The following is a 23,266-nucleotide window of genomic DNA, read 5'->3' as shown; positions in this document are numbered from 1 at the left end:
TACAGGAGTAACTGGTGTGTGATTGGCCGATGACTTCCGTCAACAGTATGCTGTAGGATCACTTTAAAAGTGAGATTAATTTAAATTGAATGATTAATTATTGCAGGTATTCTACAATTTTAGTTCGTTTTACATAATATTGACTAGGAACAATTTTATAAGTTTGGATAAAAAAAGGAGGACTAATAAACATTCAACAATACGAGTTTATTTCTTGCTTACTGAAAACTTAGCTTCTGTTATCATCTTAAACAAGCTTGAATATGAATCTAGAACTAAGAACTAATATTACATTAGAAACAGTTACAAAAAATACAATTAAATCCCAAATTTCCATTAAAACCATTAAATGTTATGAAGGACAACATGCTTCAACTAATCCATACATATAAATGGCAGTATTAAACAACATGGTTGTAGATGTAACTCATCTCAGGATCAGAGCAGTTCGTAATATTTCCCAGATTGTGGATCAAAGTAACAGTTGAGGCAGGGGTCGTACATTAAATTGAGAAACTCTTCTTCTCCACTGTTGTTGTGCAATGTAGACCCTGTGGATAGCATAGAAAAAAGAGTTATGATATATAAGCTATATTGCAATTGTTTTGTGTTTCAAAACTGATTTCAGTAAAAGCCATTCAGTAGCTTCTAATAGGCAATTTAACTGAAGGTTTGCATACCCCATATAGTAAATTGTTCATAGAATCTTGCAGAAACAGTTCATATGTTTTCTAACAAAGACAGAAACTGACTTTCAAAAATAAACCTGTCTTTAGAAATACTCCATATCCTAAAAACTTGCCCCCGTCTCGCCTAGAGTTTAAGAGTCTTGTCACAAAAATATCACTGTGGGTTTTAGATCAAGAAGGAAAAATCAATCATGAATGTAATTGTACCAGTTCTTCGCTGTCCAAGAGAAATCTAGATCATGATTTATTTTTAGCAACAAAGGGTTGAGAATATGAGCCCAGGATGGGGATTTTTCTGGTGTCATACCTCTTGGTGAGACCTTGCCGTGGTCTCCTTTCCCATCTGCCATCTGTTGATTTGGATGAACTATCGGAGGGCTGAGGACATCCATCCATTCTCTACAAGAGGGTTAAACCATATAGTCATTCAAATATAGTGTATACATTTTTTTCTTTCTTTTTGGGAGCCAGGGTTTTAATGGTCCTAAAAATATACTTTTTTCTGACTTAACCTATGATTTGTAGTTTAATTATACAAAAGCTTTTGGAATCATACGAAGCTGCATCAAAGCCCATTTTTGAAATTCCTGCTCTGTCGCTAACATGTTACCTCTTGTTGTAAATGAAAGACCCCCTTCTGCATGTCTCTCTCTTTCATATTCTCTCATTTACATGACACTTTTTAAGGCACCATGTGGATTTGATGGACAGGCTCCCTGGTGAGACGGGAGGGAGGAAGATGTTGACCTCCCAGCGAGCTCTGCTGCAGCGGTGACAGCTAGGTGACACATGCAAGCCTCTGAGCACATGCATAACTCCTGCTTATTCATTGTCCCTGACAACCATGCTTAATTAATCACCGAGGCGTGGCAGTGTGGGCAGCTTCCCTTGACAGGAAAAGTTCTGTGTAGGAAACTAGCCATAATTATGCTGTGTGTACAAAAACATTAACATATTAACACAGCTCCATAAATGATTTTTGATCGGTTAATTTATATTTAAAAGTCTACTTATAAACAGTCATTATGCAGAATCAGTTTCTTCCTAAACAATGTGTAATTATTGCAGTGTAGATTTTCTTTCTTTATTTGTATCTTCTTAATGTATTATTTATTATTTATATACTGCTGCTACTAATAATATTATAATAATTCTGTTTATGCAATTCATTAATTACTGATACTAAAAATACAATAATAATTATTATTGTTATCCTCATTATATTTTTACTACTACATTAATAATAATAATAAATATTTTTATCATTATATATATATATATATATATATCACAATCATTTGCCATACAGTTATTATTATTATTAGAAGTAGTAGCAGTATAAAAATAGTATATAAACAATATAGTTATATTTAATAACCAATATTTATTATTATTGTTGATTTTGATCTTATTTATTCATATACTGCTGCTACTACTAATTATTGTTATTATGATTAAACTATATTTTTTAATAATAATAATAATGGTGTATATAAATATTATATTGACAAAATAGTTATTAAATTATGATGATGATGATGATTATATGTAATATATCATTAAAGTCAAAAGCTAAGGAAAAGAATGAGGAGACAAAAAGAAATAAGGTGCTCCTTTATGTAGACAGTCTGGAAGGTTTGTCGTGAAATGAATGGCAGACAAATCTTTTGAAGGCTGGCATAAAATTTTGTGGAGCACACCACCTGCTCTCTTTTTTATGCTTTGATGTTCAAAAGTTCTTTTTAGTATCTTGGAACCATTGGATACAATTGTCAATGGAAACTTCAAAATATTCAGTGCCCAAAAAGCTATCCCTATCACATTTTCTTACCACTTTTCAGAAGTCCAAATTATTGAACGTGCATGAGCCTGAGGGCTGACAAGAGTTCTCTTATGAACTCGCATGATAAAGTTCTGAAATGACTCATTCACGTGAATCACGTCTGAGCCTCAACACTTAAGATACTCACAGGCTTAGCATAATGGCTTAGAGTTATGCCTCACAGGTTTGGAAAGGCTAAAAATACTGTATTTTTCTCTTACCTGGGATTAGAGTGAAGAAGAGGGTTCATTTCTTTCTGATAGTGCTGGCCTTGATCCACTGGCTGTGAAGCACAGAGAGAATAAGTACTGTGTATTTATAATCTGGTACGGGGGCCATATCTGCCCACTATTAGCTCTAGTCTAGTGAGAAAAAAATAATATGTTCTGGATAACTGCATTCCTTGCTGTAAAATAATGATTTAAGCCTTTATAGTTTGGAGCAGTGGTTCTAAACCGGTGGGCCGTGAATCAAACTGAGTTGCAGGTCTGTTCTGATAGAGACTAATACTAATGCTGTTCCATCAGCTGGAAAAAAAAAAAAAAATTTAGAAAGCGATTCCACCGATATCATTCCTCAGTGATGTTATTGTTATAGTTGTGGTGTGGATTGTGCGATTTACTTTTTAAAATTTAGAATGATTTTTAAAACTATATCTTTGAATATAAAATTTTTCTTTTACTTCTGCATGATAAATGATTTGTTACAGTGCCGTTTAGCCACTTGATGTCTAATGTAAAAGCTGGTTCCTAAGACAAAAACCACAAGCACTTGATAATTGTGCATGTTCCACTAGCCTGATGGTGGCAGTATTGCTGTGTTTTCACAATCCTACAGTCCACTAATTTGCAGTTTCTCAATCCCAGGCATGATTAGCAGTTGCAGCATCTTTCTAATCAACAGAGAACAACAACATCAACAACTGATGGATAGGGTCTGATATTGAAATGCCATGGGAGTTTATTTCACTCTAATTAGTGTTTTTTTTATATATAAACTGTTTGATTGCCCTTCTTTTTAGGAAAACAGTTTTAATATGCACTCTATTATTTGCCTGCTAGCTACAGTTCATCCATACAAAGCACTCTGTACAACTGAGGAGCCTAATAATGAAGAAGGAATTCAGGCCTTCCTGCACTGTGCTTAAGTGAGGCAATGCTCTTGACTTCTGTAATTATAACTGCCGTAAATGTCTGTAGTGTATGTGTGTGTGGTTTGTAAGCCCACCAAAGGAATACACTGAGTCCAGGTCGAGGTGTCATCGCTGCTTGCACTCAGACTTATGTTGCAGTGGTGAACCTGAAGGAAGATAAAATAGTGTTTATTTACTGGTATTGTCACACACACACATCTTTACTGTCATGTGATCCCTTAGAAATCATTATATCATTATCATAATATGCTGATTTGGTGCTCAAGAAACATTCTTATTATTATCAATGTTGAAAACAATTGTGCTGCTCAATATTTTGTGATAATAGAAAGTTCAAAAGAACAATTATTTGACATATAAATCTTTTGTAATGTCAAAAATGTCTTTACTCTCAGTTTCAATCAATTTATTGCATCCTTACTGAATATATATATATATATATGTACAGTGCCCTCCAAAAGTATTGGAACAGTAAAGACAAAATTGCTCTGTTGGCTGTGGAGTAAAGACATTTACAAATATGATTACCGGTAAAAGATGAATATGAGATAAAACTACAGAATGTCACATTTTATTATTGGGTGATTCAACACATAGATGTTTTACCAGCTAAGAAGTTCAGCACTTTTAGAGTTCATGCCCCTATCTGATGTGAGCATAAGTATTGCCTCATGGGTCTTTGTAAGTGATCAGCTGTGTCCTGTTGCATTAATTCTTTAGATATTAAAAGCAGGGAATGTGTTGTATCAGTTATTTGGACTGTTTTCTGAATCTTGCATTCGATGATGACACACACAAACCAGGATGAAGATGAGGGAGCTGACTTTGAGAGAAAAGCAAGCAATTTGGATAGTAAAAGAAAAGAGGAAGTCAATTAGAGCTCTAGCAAAAACAAAGGGCATGGAGAAATCAAGAGTTTGGAAACCACCAGCGACACCAGCAACCAACACCGACCTGATCGGCTGAGAAAACAACAGTAGTTGATGGCAGACAAATCATAAAAGCTGTGAAAATGAATCCTAAAAGACGTGTCTGTAAAATCACCAACAACTTTCAGAAAGTTGGGGTGATGCTTTGACAATCTACTGTCCTCAGGAGACTTTGACACAGAATTACAGATACTACACAGCAAGATGCAAACCTCTGACCAGCACCAAAAATAGAAAGGCAAGATTAGAGTTTGCAAAAAAGCACAAAGCTAAGCCAGAAGAGTTTTGGAACTGTGTTCATGGACCGATGAGACAAAGGCCCCTTTCACACAGTAATACCAGTAAATTGCTGTAAAATTACCGGAACGACTTTATCGGTAAATTAAAAAATGTGCTGTTCACACAGGCAACAACATTCCGTCTTTTTTGCGGAAAAGCACCATTCACACATCCATTCCAAAATACTGGTAAATTCTGTGACATCATTAACCTCCAATGGCTGCGCTTGTATTTGTAAACATGGAGGGGTATATGCGATCAGTCTTTTTGTTGATGGTTTCATTTTTGTTTCAAACTTTTGCATTCATGCAGCTGCTTTTGTCCCAAAGACATCGTAATAGACGACTACAAACCAGTGCTTAATTTGAAAATTTCGAGGTCCCGGAACAAAGCGGGGTGATGGATCCAGCATGTGATTAGAGGAGAGGTAACGGAGCATTCAGCCGATCACATTGGTGGGCCAGCTTAAGTGATCAACAGCATGCATCAGTTGCTTTTATTAAATTTTGAAAACAGCCATTTCCAGGCCTGGGGAAAAAATAAATAAAAAAAAAAGAATGAAATTTTATTTCACAAATCTCTGTAATAGAGTTATAATTAATCATGTCCAGAATTTCGTGGGGGATTGTGTGTATATTTCTTAGTTTCATCCCCGCAGCTTTCAAGTTTATAATGAGGGAAATTCCTGCAAACATTTATTCAAGATAGCAAGTAGGTTATATAAGAGTAAATAAATCCACACAAACTAGCAGATTAAATCAGTCATTTGAAAACAGTGTGAGTGATTCAGCTGGTCCGCGTCTTCTCTCTTTCACTCTATCAAAGCGACTTCACATCAGCGCATCTCGTCTGCCACGAGCTGCTGCACACCGATCCAAGACTTTCGCTCGCATTTCGGGACAGTTGACAAATTTGTAACTTGCTTAATTGGGTCATTGTTGCATAGTCACAAAATTGTATAATTTGCACGTCTTTTTAAACCAATCGGTACTCGCGCGCTCCAGAGGCTGTTTCAAGGCTGAGCGCTCACAGTCACATCCAAAGCCGCCTATAGCGAGTATCATATTGAGTTATTTTACGTAGTTTGTTGTTGAATTAAGTGGCCAAATACACACAAAATTACGCAAAAATGGCTGTCCTGGGGAGTATCCAGGTTTTTTCTTAAGTAAATGTGAACAGTTGAAAAAAAACAGTTATGTTTACACAAATGCAGAGGTCTGTGCGACGGACATGTTGCCTGTGTGAACAGCGCATTTTTGAATTTACCGGTAAAGTCGTTCTGATAATTTTACGGCAATTTACTGGTATTACTGTGTGAAAGGGGCCTTTGTCTCATCGGTCCATGAACACAGTTCCAAAACTCTTCCGGCTTAGCTTTGTGCTTTTTTGCAAACTCTAATCTTGCCTTTCTATTTTTGGTGCTGGTCAGAGGTTTGCATCTTGCTGTGTAGTATCTGTAATTCTGTGTCAAAGTCTCCTGAGGACAGTAGATTGTCAGAGCATCACCCCAACTTTCTGAAAGTTGTTGGTGATTTTACAGACATGCCTTTTAGGGTTCATTTTCACAGCTTTTATGATTTGTCTGTCATCAACTACTGTTCTTTTCTCAGCTGATCAGGTCGTTGTTGGTTGCTGGTGTCGCTGGTGGTTTCCAAACTCTTGATTTCTCCATGCCCTTTGTTTTTGCTAGAGCTCTAATACATGGGAAAGTGTGGAGTGAATGCGTCATCTGTGTCAGCGCGTTCTGAACTCGTACGTGCTCATACCGGTAATTTTCCTTCTGCGTTCACACACAGCAGAATTCCGGCAATCTACTGGTAATGTTACAACTTCTCATACCGGTAAATTGCCGGAATGAATTTACCGGTATTTTTGAAAAGGTCCTGTTCACACATGATGTCTTTAAGACAATTTACCGGTAATTTTCCGGAAAAGTCTTTATGTGTGAAAGGGCTTAAAGATTAACCTTTATCTAAGTGATGGGAAAGCAAAAATGTGGAGAAAAAAGGGAACTGCAATGATCCCAAGCATACAGCCTCATCTGTAAAGCATGGTGGAGTTGTTGTCATGGCATGGGCATGCATGGCCATCTCTGGAACAGGCCCTCTCAACTTTACTGATGACTTAATGTATGATGACAGTAGCAGAATGAATTTGGAAGGGTACAAATCCATCTTGCCTACCAATATTCAAGGAAATGCCACCAGATTCATTGGGAAGTGCTTCATATTGCATCAGGACAATGACCCAAAACACCCTGCCAGTTCAGTCAAGGAATTTATAAGGGCAAAGAAATGGAAAGTCTTAGATTGCCCAAGTCAATCTCCAGATTTAAATCCTATTGAACATGAATTTCACCAGCTGAAGAGGAGAGTAAAGGCAGAAACTCCCCAAAACAAGCAACAATTGGAATTGGCTGCATTAAAGGCTGGGAGAAGTATTTCAAATGATGAGACCAAGAGTCTGGTGATGTCTATGGGTCACAGACTCACTGCTGTGATTGTGCGCAAGGGATCTGCAACTAAATAATAGCTTTTAATCTTTTATATCGGCCTTATGTTCAACTGTCCCAATACTTATGCTCACATCAATGAGTGGGATGAACTCTAAAAGTGCTGTTCTTTTTATTTGGTAAAACATGTATGTGTTGAAATGGCTAATAATAAAATGAGACATTCTATAGTTTTGTCTCATATTCATCTTTTAATCATATTTGCAAATGTCTTTGCTCCACAGCCAACAGAGCAATTTTGTCTTTACTGTTCCAATACTTTTGGAGGGCATAAGCGGTATACAATTTCTTCAATGCTTTCTTGTTTTGATTTTAGGCTAAAATATGAATTTCCTGCCTGTGATGCACTAAGGCCTGGGCCGCCAATGTCTCCATCTCCTTCTTCCTCTTGCTCTCTCTTCAAACTGGCCAACATTCGCAGCTCATCTTCCTCATCCTCTTCGTCTTGACTTCTCCTCAGATCACACCTGCTGGAGCCCAAAGGTTGAACCCTCTCATCGACACTCACCTGTAAAGCCCAAAAATCTCATTACTTCATCAGTGCCACTTTGTAATGAGACCGATCGTTACTGGGTATAGCTAATTAGCAAGCAATCAATCAAAGCTTACAAACTAATTGGCACCCCCATTAAGGCCAAGACATCAGCAGGGATGGTTGCCTGCTGCTTAGAAATCCACTTATATGAAATCCTACCTGGATCTATGAGCAACCTTCCAGATAAGCTCAGCAAACTTCAGAATCATCAAAGATATGTGCCATGTTTAAATGGAGGAAAGTAGTGTTATGGGGCATCTGTAATGATCCTCAGTAATTCCCACATCAAACTCCATTTAAAACATTTAGTTAATGACCGTTTCAGACCTGTGGTGAGAGTCTGCGGTAGTTGTGCTAAATGCTTGCACCCGTTTTAGTCCAAACATGTTCCAACCTCTAAGAGAGGAAAGAACACTAATGAGTAGTCTTTGATATCCCAGTTGTTTCTTTTAGGCAACAATGAGAAGAAATGGAGACTTTGCTTTGAAGTCTACCGCTTCTCAAGCCTATCGAACAATTCTGTCATTTTGATATTCTAATATTTTAATATTCTGTTTTTTGTCCATACAGTTGAAGTAAAAAACAATACTGTTCCCCATTTACTTTAATTGTATGGACAAAACAGGAAAATTGTATGGATATTCTTCAAAATATCTTCTTTTGTGAAGATATTCCTTGCATGCATCTGTAGTGATAGGGGAGTAGGTTATCTCTGTGTACATGATCATTTCATTTTATTTATTTATTTTCTCAAAATATCATCTTTTGCATCTTGCAGAAGAAAGAAATTCATACAGCTTTGGAATGACATAGGTGAGTAAATGATTAAATGTACATTTTCATTTTTGGGTGAATTATCCCTTTTACATAAAACTAAAATGCAATGTATATGATTGTGTACACACTGAAAGAAAAATGCTATTAAATTTCACAAATAATTACAAAACAATGGCAACACGCACATTTAAACATGAAATGTAGAAGTTAAAAGACAGAAACAGTAGTTTCCTGCAAAACATACTCCAATAATCTTTGCTTTATTTACAATGTTTTTTTATTGTCTTTGCAATGTTAGCATCCCTTTAGGTTTTGATTGTGTGTGAAGAAATATCTAATTTGTGTCTAGTATATAGGACAAATGTACAAGATAAAGTAATTTTATTGTAATGTATCTCCAAAGCTAAGAAAGAGCGACCTCTGATCAATAGAATTTTCTGCTGGGAGTTTAAAACGCCAGAAAATGTTTTATTAGTCACGAAGACAAAAGAACACTATGTCCAAGCCATTTGCAATATTTTGCCATTTGCAATTTCCAAATGCATCAGAGATGCAAGGGCACAACCCACTCCCCTCAATCTGAATGGATTCAGATTAAAATATCCAGCCTCTAGGGAAGATAAGAATTTCCAGTTCTGAAATTACAATAAGAACAGAGGCCCTCATAAACAAGCCACTCTGCTGGAGTGCACCAATTCAGCTGAAGTATGTGCTTGATTTGATCCCCTCTAACCCTGCATGCTTGCTACGGTTGCTTGCTATATATTTATATTTCTATATCTTACATAAATTATGCTTGCAACTTTGTGCTGATTACTCTAAGGGATAATTCTGTGATCATTTACTTCCCTTGATGTTGTTTCAAACGTGCATGACTTTCTTTCCTCTGCTGAACACATAAGAAAATGTTTGGAAAAATGTTGGCATGCAAACAACATTGACCATTAACTTTTATTGTTATAGCTTAACAATAATTTTTTTTTTTTTAAATCCTATTTTTTCTTGATTTTTGCTTGCGTGCATATGAATTATTTAATTTAATGAAAATTATTTTATTTTATTTTACCCCTTTGTCTTTCATTGTATGGACAAAAACAATAAGACAATCTTAAAAAACAGAAGAAATTCATACAGGCTTAAAAGGACATGAGGGTAATTAAATGATAATAGAATTTTCTTTTTTATCCCTTCAAAAGGTAAACGGGCTCACCTTTTGCAGACTAGAATTCTTCAGTGAAATCTCTCGCACAGATGCTCTGTTGATAGACATCCTGGTATCTCCATCAGGCAATGCTCTGCCAGCTTCGGACTGATCCAGTCTGCTCCCTTGTCTGGTATTGGGTGAGAGGCAGCGGGTTGGTGCTATTCGCATGGGTTCATGCCTTTTTGGTCCTTCAGAGACATGCTGGACTGTGGAGGCCTGAGTCTTAATTGGCTCAGAAGAGAACTTGGGTAGGACTGTGTATTTTATGACTGAAGGAGGTGGTGGGGGAGCAGTAATGGAATGGACTGCACATCTCTGAAGGAACGCTGTATGTATTTCATCCTGTGAAGCAAAAATAAGTAATTGGTGTTAGAAATAGTTTGTATGAAATAACTACATTTTTACTTTTTTTTGAAGAAAGTCATGAAATGGTTGATGTGTAGTGGGTTGTTGCTAGGGTTGTTACTAGGTGATAGCTTATTAATCTTTATTATATTCTAGTTGCCTTCAATGTAAATCTGTGGGATTTTCTGCTTGTGTATGGCTGTAACACAAAGGACTTAGTTCACACTAAAAATAAAAATTTAGTGAAGACTTGCTCACCCTCATGCCAAGATGTAATGCTATAAATCTGTTCTGATGAAGAAACAGACTCATAAACATCACTTGCTCACCAAATGGATCCTCTGCAGTGAATGGGTGCCGTCAGAATGTCCAAACAGACAATGATTCCAAACAGCTGATAAAAACACAACAATAATCCACATTTCACCAGTCCATCAATTAATGTCTTGTGAAGTGAAAAGCTACATGTTTGTACAAAACAAAACACATCATTAAGATGCTGTTGCTTCTGGCCAAAATACGAGTCCACAATCCATAAAAATGTCCACCCTCTGTTGTCTTCTCACATCAAATCCGATGACATTCTTTTGGACTGCTTTCACTTTTAAACAGTGCTTGATCTGTGCATATTTCTCTCCTGATTCAGATGTGACGACTTTTTCATTTGAGAAAGCAATTTTGTGAATGGAAGATTTGTATTTTAGATGGAAGTTGTGTGAATTATTGTGATATATTTATCAGCTGTTTAAATTCTGACGGCACCCATTCACAGCCAAATAATGCAGAATTTCTCAATCTGTTCTGATGAAGATACAAACTCATTTACATCATTGATGGCTTGAAGGTGAGTAAATTCTCAGCAAATTCTGAGCAAATCCTTTAAGGAATAGTTCTTGTTGTCTCTCTTTTTTCAAATAAACTTCCTTAGCAAGCATCACTAATTATGGCATATCGAAATGAATAACACCACTACGCTCAATTATTTTCTTTCAGCGTGAGCCATTAACACAAGGAAGGAAATCCGTTAATATATCAAAATTCCCCCTAAAACTACAAATATTAAATTTATCAACAAACTTGTGATGGAGTCATAAAGAGAATGATGAAATCTCTTGCAAGGGTCTCGGAGCCACGAACGCCAACGCTGTCACAGATGAAACGCATTAATCGCCACAACGCGAGACAGTCTGGCACAGGCGGAGTAACATCAGAGTTACCTGTAATTAATCAGGGCGACACTGTGCCCAGAAAGTTGTCTGTCTCTGCTCTGTTTTGGAAAAGATAAGGTCTTTAAAGTAGTGAGGCTTTGATCTTCACTAATAGTCTTAAACAGCAAGTTTCACACTAATGATGACAACCTCACTAAAAGGGCACGGCCAGCCAGCCATCAGATCAGCCAGAGTTTTTGTCTCCTTTCTTTCCATCTTCATATCCCCTGAAGGGACCAGTTTTAATATTTCAGCTTTTTTATTTTTTTGGAATAAAAAAAAAAGTGTCATCTCCTCTCACTATGAGAAATGCTGACATTCAGTAAACACACATCAGTCTGGCACGGCCCTATATCTATTTGCAATGAATTTATTTAAACTGGGCAGGTTATCTTCGAAACTGAATGTGTTTAGTGGTTATTAAGCTGTGTTACATGAATTTCAATATGTTACAGCTTCATCGGTCTTCCGATGACAACTCTGTGGCATTAATGAAAGTCATTAGGCGAATATAATCACCTCTTCTTCTTGTGGAAATGATTTACACAGGTGCAAGTTAGAGAGGTACACCATAAACATAATGTTCAGAATACTCAAAAAAGTCATTATTTATTTTTTCATCTCCCATTAGTAATAAGAGGACAAATGCAGACATCTACTTTTTTGCTACTAAAGAGAATGCAGATGAAAAACAAAGAAAACAATGACATGAAAAGGGAATTTATCAAGGGCAGGGATGGAAAGGGAAATAAACAGCAAATAAAACTGTCAGCGGTATCAATCAAAAAATTTCTAATTAAGTACAGCAGAACATATGTATGCCAAAGATGAGACTGATTTCCCAATAGGAGACGAAACCAACTGCGAATAAATTAATGATGTTCCTCTCAGTGGACGCAGAACCCAAGAGCACCGTGGAGCTCAATGTAGTCTCGTCAGAAATGAACTGAACTGAAGAAAACTGATGGTTTCCTTCATGAATTTAGCTGAATGGCAGGGCCCCTGGGGGGCTCAATCAGGTTGTGTTGGTATCATTAACAGATGACTCCACTAGATCGTATTTCCTTGAGAGGGAACTTGGAAAGAAATCAATGCAGGCAACATGTGTTAAGGAGATGGGGAATTGTTGCTGATGTTGTGTGTCACGGGCTGACGAGGCACAATTTCAGGAAAACGATGGAGATCAAACAAAAGGTATTTTAATAAGTAAATCCAAAAGACAGGCAATAATATCAACTTACATAGACGAGAACGGACGAAGACTAAGGGAGAACTGAGGACTTATAAAGCATGAACCAAACAAAGGAGACTAATGAGATAATTAAGACAACAGGTGAACTGAATGACTAATTAAACAGAATAGGCAAAACTAGGTCACAGGGGAAACAGAAAACCAGACATATAACATTTCGCCCCCTCCTGGAAAGGCATGACCCTGCACCGTAACATTCAAACTGATGAGGGAGGGTGGGGGCTCTGGAGGAGGACGTGGAGCAAGAGGGGGGCTGAAACAAAAAGAGTCCAAAAAATAAGTCCATGGGGGAGTGGAGGGTGGGAGGAGCCAAGGGGAAGCAAGGAACAGGAGGAGCCGGATGAAAATCCAGAGACCAGCCAGGATGAGGCCCCAGGGCGGAGTCGAGGGAGGGAGGAGCCAGGGTGGAGAAGGCCTTGACGACACCCTGGGGACGACTGACGGAGATGGAGCCGATGGAAGGGGAGCCCAGGATGGAGCCGAACAGATGGAGAGCCAGGGTGACATTGAGGATCCGGAGGGCCAAGGCGGAGCCGGCGGCTCAGGCGACTGAGGTGGAGGCGGGGATCCGGAATGCAGCGGCGGAGCCGGAGTGACGGAGGACGAAGGTGCAACTGAAGGAAAGGAGGAGCCTGACAGAGCCAGAGGGGCGGAGTGACAAGGCGTAGCCAGAGGAGTGGAGTCCTAAGGCGGCAGATGGTCGACGACTGACCAAGGCGGAGCCGGAGGGACGAGGGAGCCCGGTGGAGCTGGTGGGAGGACGGGCCACGGTGGAGACTAGGGCGCTATGAGCCAAGGTGGAGCAGATAGTTCGGAGGACCGAGATGGAGTCCAGGGCTCGGAGGCTGGAGGTGGAGACAGGGGATCCTCACACCTTGGCAGAGCTGGAGGCTGTTTTTATTTTATTTTTTTCATTGTGAGGACATTTTCAAAATATATTTTATGTTCCAAAGAAGAAAGAGATGCATGCTGGTTTGGAAAAACATCAGGGTGAGTAAACAATGAGAAAAATATATTTTATATTAATGTAACGGAGCAGACAAGACGTGAGGCAAGCGGATCCAAGTGCAAGCTTTTATTAATAAACAGTCAAATCACAGGCAGGGTCAAACAACAGCAAACGGGTATGGCACGGGCAAGACACAAGAATAATCCTAGGGCAAGCGTGGGTCTTTGATCAGTGAACAATATCCAGAGGGTTTGACAAGAGGGGTAATCCGAGTACACGTGCAATAGTCCAAACAGGGGCAAACAGAGTCCAAACGGAAAGACGAAGGGTAAATCCAAGATAGACAGGCAGGAAACAAGGTAACACGGAATGACAAAACTAACTAGAACTGGACACTAGACTCAGTAAAGCAGCTATCACTAGGTAAGTGATAAACGCCGAAAATTACATGAGACTAAACAGAACAATACACGGCAATCTGTGAAAAGAAGTCCATGGTTTATAAAGGGTGTGTGATTGTGAGATGGTTCTCAGGTGTGAGCAAGTGATTGAGACAGCTGTGTGTACTTAGTGCAATGAATGATGGGAAATGCAGTCCAGGGTAAAATGCAACAGTCTGTGTGGTGTGAAGGTCAATGTGATGGGGGAGTAACCTCTGGTGGTGAGTAAACGGAAGATCACGAACCGGATTCGTGACAATTAACTGTTTAAAAATTACTTTCATTGTTTCATTGTAATGTTTTAAAATATCTTATTTTTTGCTTTAAAGAAGAAAAAATGCATGCTGGTTTAAAACAACATAGGAATGACTAAAGAATAACAGCATTATCATTTATTTATTTATTTATGTTGATGACATTGGAAATATGTTTGTCTTGTTTTGTTTCATTTCGTTTGGTTTTGATGTCATTGAAAACAAAAATCTTCAATATTACCTGAGAGCGAACATAGAACACACAGTTTAGAAAATGGATAGATGGATGAATATAATTTCATAAAAAATATTTCAATTAAATGTATTATTATTATTTTTATTGTTACTATTATTATTATTATTATTATTATAAATTAAATGAATGCTAAATATCCCAACTTAAAAAAAGAAAATAAGGCATCAGCCATGCCAAAGTGCACCCATACAGTAAAAAAAAGCACAACTAAAAATAAGGCTTGATGGTAATAATGTTGAGAAAACAATTTCTACTTGTTTCTCTTTCTTCCACTGACTTACTGTTTCTATAAAGATCAGTAATAGAGATCTAATTACTAAACATAATGTTTCGTCTTTCATTTTTTATAGCGGCACTTGTGTTTCTCGCCTGCATTCATTTTTAATGAGCATATGCAAATAAGTGCAGAAGTAGAATCCTTAAAGACTGAGATGAATTCTACTACGCTTGCCAACTGAGGGCAAGTAGAAATTTATAGGACTTGTCCAACGTCTTTCATTTGATAACTGCAGCATTATGCTTTAATTACACCAACTTATATTCCTCATGAAATAGTAATACCATCCGACTTATCCAATCTGACAGAAACTGAAAATGCATTATCTCTTAGTGATTTCATTTGAAGATCTGTCTACAGTAGAAGATTTTTTATGTCTATTTTGTACACAGTTTATCACAATTTAGCTCTAATTATCTGTTGTGCAGCTCTACAAGCCACTTGATAGCCCAATAGAGTAAAATTCTGAATGTCCTCAAATCTATTAATTGGATGTGAGAAGCAAGTCTCAAGTCCTGTTAAATCAATTAATGTCAAAGCCATCAATTTATTGCTGGCTCTGCATGCTAAAGTGTGTGTATGTTGTCTGCGTGCCATACCTCTTCACTCTCACTACCGACAAAATCATCCTCCAGGCATGCATCTTTGCGCTCTCCTTCTGTTACCAGCTTGTGGCCTTTAAGGCCAAAGGTCAAATCCTCAACAGGGTTGCTGCTAGCCTGATTTCGTCTGGCTGAGTGAGGGCATGAGGAGAAAGTGAAGACTTCCTCTTCGTATTCCTCATCGCAGAGAGAGAGCTCAGTTTCTGTGTCACAAAGGTCAGCATCATCTGTAGTCAGCAGACGCTCTGGAGGTGAAGCAGCACATTGAGGCTTGAAGGCTGACCCTGATGTGTCTGCAGAAATATGACAGGAAGATTTTCAAGTAATATCACCATTTGTTGCCATTTAAAATGTGCTGTACTTTGTATAGTATTTTGTCTTATTTTTAAATGCTGTCTGGCTTTATTTTGACTGATTGACAAGTCTTAGGCCACACATACAAATGTATGAATATCTGTGTACTATATAACAAACATAAAGTGGCATTTACAGTATTTAAATGAAATTTGAAAAATGTTTAATCAACAGTTTTACTAAATTATTTGGACACTGTCTAGTTGTAAAGGCAAGTATAATGCACTGAAATTCATATATTTGTTTGCCTAAGTATCAAAAATGGTTCCAATACTTTTTTTGGCAACTGTATTGACCACCATTCAAAAGATTAGATTAGAATTATTTTTAAGAAATTACTACTTTTATTCATTAAGAACACATTAAGATGATCAAAAATGACAGTAAATATGTTTATATTGTTATTAAAAATGAATAAATGTTCTTTTGAACTTTCACATTGTTTCCACAAAAGTTTTAAGTGGCACAGCTGTTTTCAACATTGATAATAATAAGAAATGTTATTTAAGCAACAAATCAGCAATTCAAATGATTTCTAAAGGATCACGTGACACTGAAGACCGGAGTAATGATGCTAAAAATTCAGCTTTGTCATCTCAAGAATAAATTAGATTTTAAAATATATTCAAATATTAAACAGTTATTTAAAATGTAATAATATTTCACAAAAACGTTGTTTTACTGCATTTTGATCAAATAAAATTTACGCAGCCTAGGTGAGCAAAAAAAGACTTCTTTTAAAAACATTAAAAAAAAACTCAGACACCAACTCTTTAAATGGGAGTGTAAATATAATTTTTTAGCAATTATTTTAACACTTACATTGGCAATAACAGTAGAGAGGATACATAATCTCATTTAAGGAGAGAGATTTTGCTTTTGTTTATTTGCCAAAGTGCACAGTTTCTGTGAAAAAAAGCTCTGTTGAAAACAAGGCCTGATGGTAATAATGTTGAGAAAACAATTTCTAGTTGTTTCTCTTTCTTCCACTGACTTACTGTTTCTATAAAGATTAATAATAGAGATCTAATTACTAAACATAATGTTTCGTCTTTCATTTTTTTATAGCGGCACTTGTGTTTCTCGCCTGCGTTCATTTTAATGAGCATATGCAAATAAGTGCAGAAGCAGAATCCTTGAAGATTGAGATGAATTCTACTACGCTTGCCAACTGAGGGCAAGTAGAAATTTATAGGACTCGTCCAACCTCTTTCATTTGATAACTGCAGCATTATGCTTTAATTACGCCTTAACATATACATAAATGGGGGAGAAGCATTGAAACTATATTTTAAACATGTAGATGGCAGGAATTTACATCTGCGGTCCTAAGAGAATAACAGAAAAATAGCATTAACTTACTCTGTGTGTGTGTGTGTGTGTGGGTTCAGGAATGGGGGAGAGGGAGGGGGGACATTCTGGCTTTCCCACTGACACAAAAACACGATCATTAGTAGATATGGAGCAATGGTACAGTAAGATCATAATTCAGCCGGGGCGATGTGTGCCTGTGGGGTCTGCATGCCCTCATACTAAAGAGAAGACACCCAGAGAGCAGGGAGCAAAAGACACCGCAGAGACCAAGTGATGAATTTGCCGTGTGAGCGTACAGCGCTTTGATCTACTTCAGCAAAATGCACAGCAGCAAAAAGTCTAAACTGCTGTGAAGTTGTGTGAACTGTGAACCTAAGCTGTACTTTCTCGTACTTAGAGACAAGGACAAAGAAAAGGCATCAGAGACCCGAACAAATTGTTTTGCGCTTTAAATTACTCGGGCTTATGACTGTCATCGTCCACCACAAATGCACAAGGCATTTTGATGATGCTACAGTTGCCATAATGTCATTTGGACTATTAGATGAATGCATTTAGATCAATGTTGAAATATTACAGCAAATATTATTTTTTTTATTACTCAGTGGTTGCTCTTTTATAGCTCATAAGACTTCTCAGCTGTTTCATTTAAAGGAATAGTTCACCCAAAAATGACAATTTGCTAAAAAAATAGATATACTCAGCCTCAGGCCATTCAAGATACAGATGAGTTACAGATGAGAAAATTTTTGCATTTTATCATTGGCTCACCAATGGATCCTTTGCAGCAAATTGGTTCCATCAGAATGAGAGTCCAACAGCTGTGTGTTTATAAGAAAAAAAATCCATCATTTGGTGTTTTAACTTTAAACTTCACCATTTATGGCCAAAATACCAGTCCATAATCCATAATAATGTTTTCTCCATCCTTTGTTGTGCTCTCATGTCCAAATCCGTCCACATGATTCAGATGAGATGTCTTTTTCACTGGACAAAGCAATTTTTTGGATAGTGGATTTTATTTCAATACATCTAATTATATTTTAGCTGGAACCAACAGTTTGAAGTTAAAAACATCTTAATGATGGACTTGTTTACTACAAACACTCATCTTTTTGCTTTACAAGACGTTAACTTGTTGTGTATTATCGTGATGTTTGGACTCTCATTCTGACGGCACCCATTCACTGCATATGATCCATTCGTGAGGAGGTAGTGTAGTGTAATGATATATTTTTCCATATCTGTTCCAATGAAGAAACAAACTCATCTACATCTTAGATGGCCAAAGGGTGAGTACATTTTCAGCAATTTTTTTATTTTTGGATGAATTGTGCAAAGACTTTCTGAGATCACTAAAGTCTTTTTCTCATCACAAGCTAGATACTTCACCCATCTCCATTTTTCCCCCTATTTAGTCTCATTGCTGTCTAACTGAGATACAGAGATCTCATTTGTGATTTCCTTAACTATGTTTTGTTTTAACGGCCTGTGTTTTTTTCTGTTTGTTTTGCTCACATGCATGGATCATAAAGACATTATCGGCTAAACAACTGATTACATATTAAAATGAAATATGAAAACAGCAACATAATAGCCATATCAGATAAAGTGATGCAAAGGCTCTATTAAGCTCTTCACAGAGTAGCATTTCATCTAATTAAAGCATGCACGCTCACAGAGCACCTCTCAAGAGCTGCCTTCGTTCTTGCCATTCCGAGGGGTTTAGCATATTTCGATTCCTGGCACGTTTTTGAACAGGCTTATATTGTAATCACCTTTTCTAATTGCCCACGGTGCAAGCTTGCCTGAACCCCAGAGACTTCTTTCTGACCTACACAGTTTACTTAATGTCCCATTACCACTAATGAACTCTCTTTCCTCTGCTAAAGGGAAGTTCGAGTTAGACCTACTCCGCACGAAAGGATTGTTAACGTGTAACAACTGCTTGTGGCCTCTGTCTTGGCGTCGAGACAGATTCCAGTATCGCTCATATGCTATGTTTGGTTTGCTAGACCTTTGGTCAAAACACCTTTATTTATAGAAAGCTTTAATAGAGCTTGTTTCAAAGCAGCTTCACGTACAGAATTAAACAGAAAAGCAAAAGAATCATTGATGCCAAATTCGTAAAATATGGGACAAATTAAAATTCTGCTAAAGACAATAGTGGAATTTTCCTGTCAGTTCAGTGTTGATTAAGAATAGTTAATATAGTAACTGTCAATGTTGCGCATTTTATGAATAATGATGAGCTAAAGCAGCCTTACAGGAGACAATAGTGTCATTTTTCAGCCCAGTTCAGTTTTGTTCTCATCTGATTGTATTGCCCATCACGTGAAAATCATATGTGTGATCACTAAAATATAAATGGACAACAGCACAGTTGCACAATTTGAGGTATCATTACAGCATGTCTGTAGCAAAACAGTTTGGATTTTTATTCACTGATATATGAGTAATAATAATAGTGGTGGTTACCATAGAAAGAACCACCAGTAAGATTTATTGTATTTTAAAAATATTTTATTTTATTTTATGAGTTGGGTGTCAGGTCAAACCAGTAGTTTAAGGATCCCAACTATAACATGTGAGCAACATTTAGTAATTACTCACCTCGTAGAATTGGATCAGTTAGTCTGTCTTCTGCTGGTAAGTCAGAGCCCAGAGTTTGAAGTGAGGATAATGCAATTTTTCCTTGAAGCTCAGGTCCCTCTGGGTTCAGGCTAATTTTGCCACCTTCTTTATCTTAGAGAGTACATATGAGACCAAAATAAAATACAATGACTTTGTAGTAGCAGCAGACTTCTAAAATCAACAAGGAATTAATTTCACGAGAACTCGTGGCATGAATCTCTAGGGGGAAAATCATCTGTCTGATTAACATTTCTAAAAAACAAGTGCTCATTTTGATGGCCACAGGCAAAATATCAGTACTGAGGACATGAAAAGTTCTGTTTAAATCAACATTCAAAAAATAAATGAAATAAAATTTTGTAAAAATGACAATATAAACATACTTAAACTGACTGACATAACTGAAAATGTACATTACCATTCAAAAGTTTGGGACCAGTGGGATTTAAAAAATATTGGAAAGATAATTTGATTAACGGTGACAGTAATGACATTTATAATGCTACAAAAGATTTCTGTTTCAAATGAATGCTGTTTTTGAACTTTCTGTTCATTAAAGAATCTTGAAAATGTATCACGGTTTCCATAAAAATTCTAAAAAGCACAACTTTAATAGCATTTTAGAAGGATTTCTGAAGGATCGTGTAACATTAAAGACTGGGGTAATGGCTGCTGAAAACAATTATTTGCAATAGCAATATTTCACAATATTACTGTTTTATTGTATTTTTAAATATATAAATGCAGCATAGTGAGCATAAGAGACTGTCAAAGAAATTTTTAAAATCGTACCGACACCAAACCTTTGAACAATAGTTTAAAATGTATGCAGTGTGTTTAATAAACTCACCCATGTTTGATTTTTCTCTCCTCACATTCTGGATTCTCTGTGGTCTCCTAGAGCCCATTTTCTCAGCGGATGGCCTTTCAAGTGGCGGTCGTGGCTGTACATTTTCAGTTCTGCCTAGATTCGGAAACATAAAACAGTACTAAAAAGATTGTTTAATCCAAACTACATTCTTGCTGAAATCTAAAAAATGTTATTAACCTCAAAGTCTACTAGAATATGTTATATGTCAAGAAAATAAACATGTGTATTTGCCTGACGGTATGTTGAGGCTCAGTTCAGACTTAGCTCTTTCTTCCTTTCTGTTTGTAGATGTGCTGCTCTTCCTGGCGGTGAGCGGAGGGGGTCCGATAACTTTTGACCCGAAAGCAATATGCGAGGAGTCCCGTGGTGTAGGACCCCTTGTGATGGATGCTTTGACGCCACCTGTCTCTTCTAGTAAACAGAAATGCACAAAAAGATTACCAAAGCTTAGCTTATGTAACCCTATAAAGCCCACATTTATATTGTATATGCATATTTCTAACTAAAGGCTTCTAAATAATATAGAATTTAATACAATAACATATAATAACTTTTATACTGTAAGTAATTTTTGAAGATGATCACTGCAGAGCTTTGGTCATAAAACTTAGCATTTAAGTATCACCTTACTAAGACATATTTTTGGGAGAAATAAAGAGATGACTAATATTTATATGCTTTTTATGTAAGTAGTCAGATTTCACTGATTTACAAGTTATCAAATTTTATTTTACTTATTGGCCATATAAATAACAACAACTATAATAAATTTGTATTGAGATGGTTTTTTTTTTTTCCTTTTTGAGTGTGAGCTCCATAGTCTAACTATATCATGAGCCATTAAAAGTCTTATGTATTATATATGATGCTTGAAAAAAAATACTTGCAAACATATATATATATATATATATATATATATATTTTTAAACAGTTTTGTCTAGAGGTTTGAAAAACTATTTTTTAACTACACATTAAAAAATGTGGTTGTTAAAGGTTCTTAAAATCTTTAAAAAGTTAAAATGAATGAGAAGTAAGGTAATGCTAAAAGAAAGAAAGAGAGAAAGAAAGAAAGAAAGAAAGAAAGATGGATTGATTCGGCCCAAATTAACAACTGAGTATTCTAACATCTGCCATTCAAGTGGAAATAGATTATATATATTGAAATAGATAATATAATATTGTTTGTATTTAGACTAACAATATCATGACACCCTCTATGACAATAGACTGTTTTCATATCCATAATCCTTGCAATTGTAAGGCCCTTGCCATCTGTTGGTTTGCAATTGGCATATTTTCAATTGTTATTTAGCGCAGTGCTGCAAGAAAAAGCAGCGTTAAGGTCATGGCAGCCTGGCAACAAAACACAAAATACTGCCATTTGTCATTTCAATATAGCAGCCAGCTCAGGATCCAAGGCTGTAAGCTACATCTACACGGTTTCACACACAAGGTCCACGGTGTTTTGATACGTTGTTGCTAGGTGATGAAACATGGAAAAATGATTCATGTAGAACGAGAGACTGCGGTTTTTTGTTGCAATATTTGTATATGTAGAAACATTTTATATGATCTCATTACAGTCCAACACCTCTTGTCAGTGATTGACCTCCTGTTATATTAATATCTTGCTAGGGCATTATTTGAGTCTTTTTTGAGAATCTAAGGGTGAGATGACAGCAGTCTGGCACTGTGATATGAGGCCAACAGATGTCTGGATAAATAAAAACTGTAAGAATGGCTATGAAGGTCTCACTGGGCTGGCAGAGTGGACAGGTATGTGACTAAAGAGAGATGATTAGAGCTCTCTTGGCAAGAGGTGTCTCTTGTCAGCAAACTAACAGACAGCAAATAGCAGGAGAGTTCTGCAGAGGGTCTGACCTTCTGTTTAGCAAACAACACGAGGAAAAAACACAAAACTTTGACTCAGTTCAGTTATAGAAATGTAAAACTACAAATAGAATCTAAGCAAAGAAGAGATTTGTGTTGAACTATAAAGTAACTGACCGGCATCTGAGTTTGTAGGTCCACTCTTTAAATCAGTCTGTCCCATTGTCTTCATGTTCACCAGCTGGACAACATGCTGAACTTCACTAGGAAACTGACAGTTCCTCGGAATCTCTTCTTTTGGACCATTACTTATTTGTAAACCTTGAGTAAAATACAAAAAGTAGAAAGAAATCAATGTTATGAAGATGCTTCACCAAGTAAAGAAACAGATCTAGGCTAAAATGTCAAAAATAGAATATTAAGGCGAAGCATTTGGCACTTTCCATGAATTGTTTATCCTTTTCAACAAATGGTCAGTGAAAAGACGTTCTTAACTTTCAGACATTCAACCAAGGTCAAACAATACATTTGAAGCTTTTGTGTTTTCTGTGAGATTTTTGTGCAGTTTTCTTTTAAAATGTCATTTTCTGAATGTTTGAATACAGTTTAACTACAGTTTAATTAATTTCATTCATATATTTTAAATGTTATTACCATTCATTTTATAATAATTAACAAATATAATATAAAATGTTTTTAAATACATATTTGTTAATAATGTATAATATTAATATTATATATCATTTATTATTAATATTACTGTTTGTCTATATTTGCAAG

At 36.6% G+C, this 23,266-nt stretch overlaps 1 protein-coding gene across 1 annotated transcript; it reads right to left on the bottom strand.

The window, feature by feature from the left end:
* Nucleotides 1–188: 188 nt before the first annotated feature.
* On the bottom strand, nucleotides 189–22,801 carry LOC306845228 (protein CFAP20DC-like). Its single transcript, XM_079377900.1, has 11 exons — nucleotides 22,664–22,801; nucleotides 20,888–21,067; nucleotides 20,636–20,749; nucleotides 19,765–19,896; nucleotides 15,481–15,776; nucleotides 9,907–10,242; nucleotides 7,722–7,892; nucleotides 3,739–3,810; nucleotides 2,733–2,794; nucleotides 997–1,088; nucleotides 189–551 (listed from the first exon to the last, which is right to left on the bottom strand). Exons 1-11 carry the CDS (start codon nucleotides 22,716–22,718, stop codon nucleotides 439–441), a joined length of 1,623 nt encoding a protein of 540 aa, XP_079234026.1. The 5' UTR covers nucleotides 22,719–22,801; the 3' UTR covers nucleotides 189–438.
* Nucleotides 22,802–23,266: the final 465 nt, after the last annotated feature.

The sequence above is a fragment of the Barbus barbus genome (assembly GCF_936440315.1).
Source record: "Barbus barbus genome assembly, chromosome: 25".
NCBI lineage: Eukaryota > Metazoa > Chordata > Actinopteri > Cypriniformes > Cyprinidae > Barbus > Barbus barbus.
Note: the sequence above shows the minus strand (reverse complement) of the source record. Positions and strands in the feature narration are given on the sequence as shown.

What these genes read in the sequence shown, in the direction of transcription:
- LOC306845228 (XM_079377900.1), bottom strand. Translation starts at nt 22,718, where the DNA reads ATGAAGACAATGGGACAGACTGATTTAAAGAGTGGACCTACAAACTCA. An exon ending in GAGAGAAAAATCAAACATGG is followed by an intron (nt 19,897 to 20,635) that starts GTGAGTTTATTA and finishes GTACTCTCTAAG; the next exon opens with ATAAAGAAGGTGGCAAAATT. An exon ending in CTTCTTCACTCTAATCCCAG is followed by an intron (nt 1,089 to 2,732) that starts GTAAGAGAAAAA and finishes ACCCTCTTGTAG; the next exon opens with AGAATGGATGGATGTCCTCA.